This window comes from Varanus komodoensis, unplaced genomic scaffold (genome assembly GCF_004798865.1).
Source record: "Varanus komodoensis strain SLA01 unplaced genomic scaffold, ASM479886v1 scaffold42, whole genome shotgun sequence".
NCBI lineage: Eukaryota > Metazoa > Chordata > Lepidosauria > Squamata > Varanidae > Varanus > Varanus komodoensis.
In genome coordinates, this window is record NW_025335972.1 from 3,209,773 (window position 1) to 3,216,804 (window position 7,032).

Sequence of the window (7,032 nt, forward strand, 5' to 3'; positions counted from 1 at the left end):
ATTAAAAGTGCTGAACTGGGGCTCAGGAGATCCAGGTTCTAGTTCCCATTCAGCCATGGAGCTCACTGGGTGACTTTGGGCCAGTCACAGACTCTCAGCCCAACCTACCTCACAGGGTAGTTGTTATGAGCATAAAATTGAGAGGAGGAGAAGGAAGTGGAGGAGAAATGTGTAAATTGTCTTGTGTTCCTTGAAAGGAAAAGGGCAGGACAGATCTATAACAAACAAACAAACAAACAAACAAACAAAGATTTAACCCTGTGCCTAAAGGGCAGCAAAGAACAGGCTGATTGGACCTCACTGAAGAGAATGTTCCATGGGGCCCCACAACAAAAATATCCTTGCTCCAGTCACCCCCTGGACAGCAGGGGCACCTGGAAAAGGACATCAGCAAACGACCTGAATCAATGGGCAAGTTGGTCCAAGAGCAAGTGTTCTTTTATCTTGGCTTGACATGCTTTTACAATCCACTCCACGTCCATCATATTGTATCTTGAGAGACCAGGTATGTCAAGCCCTTTCCCCTGACTGGGCAAGTGCCATCCCTTGTCCTGTCCTAGTGCTAGTGAGCTCTATCTATCTCACAGCAGTACCCCTTAAGTCCAAGGCACCACCCCAAGGCTAGCATCTCAGATCTGAGCCTCGGTAGACCTGGCTTCCATGCTATCTGGTTACTTCCAGCACTTTGATTCTACAGCCCTGTACAAAGATAGACTTGTCACTACAAGACTGGGCCCAGTCAACAGACAGTGGGATAGCAGGAGTACACCAGCATCGACGGCAGGCATATTCATGTATGTCTGGCAGACATGACCCTTAATCCATCCCAGTTTTGAGGAGTAAGGGTCACAGGTTAAAATGCATAGGAACCCATATATATGTACATACAGTAACGGTCAGAGGTTACAGGGAGCATAAGGAGATGGCAGGGCTGTGACCATTTGCAGTATGGTCCTGCTTTCTGGCAACTCTGCTTCAGGACTTCTCTCAACCAAAATTTGGGCAGGCTCCTCTTTCCCATTCTGGTATTTCAGAATCAGGCAACCAAGTGGAATGATTGTCACACACACTTTAATGCCACCACAAAAACTCACCCCACCACAACGATAACAAAATCAAGAAGGTTCCAGCCATTGCGGATATAAGCACTAGGATGCATCACCAAGCCATACGCAAGAATCTTGAGGAAAGTCTCCACTGTGAAAATGATGAGAAAAACGTACTCCACTTGCTCCTGCAGAGTTGGGAGGAAGGAGGCCAGGAATCCCAAGTTATACTTCCAAAGTTTTGCCTTTCATGTCCTGAAAGCAAACTAACACTTCCTTCCAATCTGAATCTGGAACCTTTGCCAAATGCTGTCAAAATCAAATTGCAAATTGCAAAGAGGTCCATTTAAACAGATTGTTATTCCAATTCTGACACTAGAAACTATGGCTGAAAATTCCACTCAAGGAAAAATGGGAAGGATTTCCCTGCATTAGTACAGACTCAGTTCAGGAACAGCATCAGCAGCTTACAGAGACAGCAGAGGAGCAGGATGTTTGTGACACAGAAACACAAATGCTAGCAGAGTAAAGAGCAAGGGAGACGAGAATCACATATATAAATGCATACACAGCAGTAGCAACACATCTGGCAGCATGCCATGTTTTCCCAAGAAAGGAAAATATGCACACATGTGCCTCATATGATGCAAAATTGGCAGTGGCGGGTGTGGGGGAGAGAGAGAGAAGAAATCTGCAGTGCAGATTATGGGAGTCATCATTTATAGGCCATCCCTACCAGTTGCTTACTAGGCCCCAGTAATGTGCAAGTATGAAATATAGTTAGTGTTTCTTTCTACCTCCCTCCCTTCTGCAGCAATAACTGCTCTCACTCCTGTACTGAAAATAGAACCCAGAAACCCTGAACTACAGACTGACATTGCAAATGATGAAACCCTTCTTTCTCATAGGCGTAGGTGCTGTGTGATTGGCATACCTATCCATGCTTAAGTTGCAGAGTGGGGAAAATAATTGGCTGAGAAATTAGATCATGCTCTGTCCCTGACCTCACTAAAGTCAGGTGTGCATCTGGATTTACCCCAGAGAAGAGAATAGGAATCAGGATCTGGCCCCATCCAGTTTTAGTCAACAGATTATTCTGGATTTACAGAAGCAGAGATCTGGGAAGCAGAGATCAAATTCTGACCCTGACCCCAGCTGCAATCTGTGGATGACTTCAGTTTTATAGAGGAGCTTTTCTGGCATCATTGCATGACCCTCACTTATTCACCAGAGCAAGGATGGTGAGGTAATGGGCAGGAGACAACTGTTGCCTCAGCTGGCCCCAGTCAGGTGGTGGATTAATGGTTATTAAGAGATAATAGTTTTAATTAGTATTACCGTGTTGCCTTGAGCCAAAATCAAGAGGCAAAGATGGAATTATTAAGAAAGAAGGAGGCCAAGGCAAAGAGTTTACTGGGCTACCAGAAGAAAAAATGCAGAAGGGAAGGGTATGATCTAGGATTCTGGGGTTCTCAAGAAGGAAGGTGGTACCCAATGGCTAGAGCAATGAAGAACTGGGAGCAATGATTCCTGGGTTCATGTGAAGGGGCCTTGTTTTGTGAGTCTTGGACCATTTAGTTCAGTATTATTGGCTTTGACTGGCAATTCCTCCAGGGTCTCTCAAATCTTCTAGAGGTCCACAATACTTTTAGCAAGCAATGCAAGGAACCAGTGGCAGTTCCAGCTTTGTGAGTGCCATTGAACAAGACCCCTTCAATGGGCCCCTGCCCCCAGTGAGTCTGCCTTATCAATGCCATTGTCACTAACTGCTCTTGCTACTCATCCATTTTCTCATGACTTGCTTGCTGGACAGGCAGAAAGCTTTGAGGAAGAACACAGTGGCATCTACCACTCCTTCTCTTTCTCATTACCACCATTGTCTGGGCAGGAGTGAAACACAGGGGAACAAGCAGCTTGCCATAGTGAAGAGAAGGAACAAGTGCAGGGGGCTCTTTTCAGTGGGTCCTTACTGGGATCTAGGCCTTTGGCAGGAGCCTGACCATGCCTAGCCTTGATACCAGCCCTGGCGAGAGTTCATGTGCAAAGCATGAGTTCTAACATGGAGGTCTTCTCTTTTTCCTCCCTTTGCTTTTACCCCACTTCTTTCTACCAATCCAAGGTTTCATGAAAGACTCTCACCAAGTTGTGGTTGGAGATGTTGGAGTCGTCCTCTGGGAAAGGGATGTAGACCCCCAAGGCCACACAGTTGGCGAAGATGGTCATAAGGATGAGGATGTCAAAGGGCCTGACAAGCATTCAGTTAAGGACCCAAACAAGACTCTTTCTTCCTTCCCTCAGAAAACACACACCCCTGCCTGCCTTCGCCCCACCCCAGCCAGCTGAGCTTCTCCCAAAGTATAAAAGCAGGATGCTTCCATTCGACAATGTTGATCGCAGCCTGGCGGATGGGGTTGTTCAGCCTGAGGCAGAAGAGGGCGCGTGGTGATCGGTGCACCACATTGGTGCCCTGGTTCTTATGCTTGTTGTGCTGGAGACGCTTTTTCTGCGCACCGCTGCCCGTAGAGCCCAGGGTGTCAGAGCCCCCACCAGTAAGCGTCCATGCCAGGGCCTGGCCTGTGGCCTCCACAAAGGCCTCTGCAGCGGAGCGCGGCACCTCCAGAGCGCCAGCTGCTGCGGGGTGGAAGTAGGGGTGGCGAGAGAAGCGGGGTGTTAGTAGGGAGCAGGCGGCCGCTTCGTTGACCAGTAACTACCCTGTTTCTCAAGGAAGGCCCAAAGTAGAGATTCATCCTCCCTTTAAAAAAAAACACCCCCCCCCACCTGTAAGGTGTTAAAAACCAAAAGGCAGTTGATTAGCATAAAACACAACATAAAACACAACTCTCCGGCATAGCAAACTTTTCCAAGATGGAGGCCTCTGTAAGACCAGGCCAATATAAAACCTCCCATGTGGCCTCAGCACTTTGCCCTTATCCAGTTTCAGTGCTTGTTCTATATCAAACTCGCCCCCATACACAAATCCATGTACTTTTCTGTTGTTTCCCCAGACCAGGCTCCCTACCCTTTACTTTGCCCTCTTTCCTATTCTTGATTCAACAGCATTGAATTTCTGAGAGCTGCTATCCTGCCAGGTTTTGTCCGATGTGCTTGATAACTGGACCCACATCCTATCAGCCCCACAAAACTACTTATTTCAGTGCTCCCACAGCTTACCTCAGTCTCATTCCTTAGTATTTCTGAATGCACCTGTATGATTGCAATCCTAAACATGCACATACAAAGGAGTAAACCCCTCTGAACCCATTAAGATTTGCCTCAGAGTAAACATGCCTAGAGTTATGCTGTAACACTCCCGCTTGCCTCCAGACTGCACACCCCTACATCTGTCACCAAATACATCAGCACGGGGTCACTCACGTCCTCCATTGCACTCCGACTCAGACATCTTGCTGGCTGGTTGTGAGTAGGAGAGGCCAGATGTGTCAAGCTCCAGAAGATGCTAGCATTTCAGCCCAACTGTCTCTCTACCTTGCAAAGGGGGACTTCCCATTCTGTTCACCTCCCTCCCTGGATGGGGAGAAAGGGCCAAGAGAGCCCTGGTGGCTCTCATGAGAGGGCCAAGGCAGGAGCCTTTCCAGCCCGCCCCGCCGCCTCAGTTGCACAACTTGCTTTCACCACGGGGTCTCCTTGGAGTTTCAGCTCCCCCTCCACCCCACGGCTTGTGCCTGTTTCACGCTCACTTGTTCCCTCTCTCTCTCTCTCTCTCTCTCGCTCTTTCTGTCACTCTCTCTGCTTCATTCCCTCGCTTGGTTGAGGATTAAGGCAGATTGCCTACTTTAAAGGGCAGCGCGGGAGGCAGGGAGGAGGGAGCTTACACAGCTGGTTAGGTCACCGACTGTCAAGAGCTGGGGCCATCCCAGCCAAGAGCCAGGCTAGGCCCAGGAAACAGGCGTATAGTCGGTGATGTGAGAAAAATGGGGACAGCCTTGTCCAGATGCCACATGCTGCAGCCCGGGTGTGCGTGCTGAAAATGGAGTCAGTATACCCTGGTGCATGGTGGATTCCTCTGCTGGACCAAGAACAGACAGGTGCCCAGTCTTTGATGACAGCAGCAGGTTCCCTTCTTCCTCTAGGCTAGGCAGTCTTGCTTGGCACCCACTTCCAGTCACCCTGGAACAAATCACTACCTGCCTTTGTGGAGTGCATGATGGGACAGGTTGGTTATTCCCCACTCAGGCCCACTTGCCTGAAAGAGTTATTTCTTCAATATGTACTTACCTGATCATTAAATCTTAAGTGGCTCTGCGTGGAGAGCCCCAGACAAATAAAGTGAGGCAAGTGACCAGTAAGGAGAGGGCCTTTGCAGTAGTGGCACCCGTGTTATCAAAAAGATTTCTCAGAAATGTTTCCCTAGTATGAGTGTTATGGTTTTCCCATATCAGGCAAAGACCATTTTTATTCACCCAGGCTTTTAAAATAACTTATAGACAGGTCCTCTCAGTCTAAAAATAACAATCTATAGTCTATTTTTTTTAGTTTGTAATAGTTTTCTAAACTGTGGTTTTAATGTTATCTGTTTCTGTAAGTTGCAGAAGGAATTTGTGGTATGGGTCAGCCAGATAAATATATTTAATTAATAAATGCATAAATAATGGAATTGTTCTAGTTTTTTACTCTAGTACATTTGATCCAGAAAGGATGGAAATAGGTATTAATTTGCAAGTTGATAATATTTCTTACTGTTACTGCATAACTATTGTGATCAGGCTTATATATATATTTTAAATAACCTGAGAATAATCCTAGCCCGCTGTCAGAACACAGGGTGAGAAAAGGTAGCTCAACATTGAGCCTGACTTTGCACATATAAAATATGTTGGCTCTGTTTTCCTGCATCTTTGCACCACACCATCTTTTCTTCTGTTTTCAGGAAATGTAAAGCGATTAATCTTTAGCTGGTATGTGAATATTCCCAAGAAGGTTGCCCCTCAAGCTAAGGTGGGCTGTATCACTAACATTACCATTTTCTTTTTAATTAAAGTTTTGGAGTTTTTTTAGAGAGAGCCAGAAAAACAGAAAGAAAAATTGATGGATTAAACAGAGAGGGAGAGACAGGACAATGAAATCCAAGAGAAGAAAGAGTTCTTTCAGTTTAATGGGTAGTCAAAAGAGTGAATTTGAGCAGGTACTGCTTCCCTCAGCCTTACAAAGGTAGGTTAACAACAAAAACAAGGTTGTCCTACTTTGGGCACATCAGAAGGCAAAAATCCCTAGAAAAGACAATTGTGCTAGGGAAAGCTAAAAGCAAAAGAAGAAAAGGTAGACCAAATATAACATGGATTGGCTGCATAAAGGAAGACAAAGCCTTGAACTGAGAAGAGCTGAGCAGAGCTGCCACAGATACGGCATTTTGGAGGGCTTTAATTTATATGATCAGCTTAGGTTGGAGACGACTTGATGGCACATAATAACCACAAGAACAAGGTAGGTTGCACTTGACAAAAGTTCCTCTTCTGCCAGTGATTAAAAATGCAGATGTACTGTCTATTACACCTGACCATCATAGAAAGAGAAGCAGAAAGACCGATGTAAAATGAAGGAGCCTTCCAATATGGTGGGCTGAAGAGAAAAGTGGGGTCTTAGGTCTAAAAAAGTTTTAAATTATCAGTTGAGCTAGAATCCTATGCATATTTAGACAGAGAAAGATCTTAGCCAATTCCTCAGCCAACCATGCTGACTAGGGAATGCCTGGAGTTATAAGATTTGTAAATTTTAAGCTTAGTTGAATTATTTTAAAACAGCCTTCCCCAACCTGATGCCCTGCAGATGTGTTGGACTGGATCTCTCAGCAACCCCCAGGATTTTAGTTCAGCATATTTAAAGGGCAGCAGGATAGAGATACCCGTTTTAAAGGACATCTGAACAGACGTTCCAGGTGGATTGAAAACCATGCTGCACTCTGTCAGCTATTTGGTGCTTCCTCTTCAGGTATCCAAACACCTTGGGAGATTTTATGTTTGTTTTTTAA

At 46.0% G+C, this 7,032-nt stretch overlaps 1 protein-coding gene across 1 annotated transcript in view; it reads right to left on the minus strand.

Moving 5' to 3' along the window:
- Window positions 1-4,449, minus strand: part of CACNA1F (calcium voltage-gated channel subunit alpha1 F) — a 65,083-nt gene extending 60,634 nt beyond the window's left edge. The window contains exons 1-4 of the mRNA XM_044443428.1: window positions 4,422-4,449; window positions 3,419-3,677; window positions 3,186-3,291; window positions 1,095-1,234 (exon numbers count right to left, since the gene is read on the minus strand). Coding sequence (XP_044299363.1) covers window positions 1,095-1,234; window positions 3,186-3,291; window positions 3,419-3,677; window positions 4,422-4,449 — 533 coding nt within the window. The remainder of the gene's footprint in view (window positions 1-1,094; window positions 1,235-3,185; window positions 3,292-3,418; window positions 3,678-4,421) is intronic.
- Window positions 4,450-7,032: the final 2,583 nt, after the last annotated feature.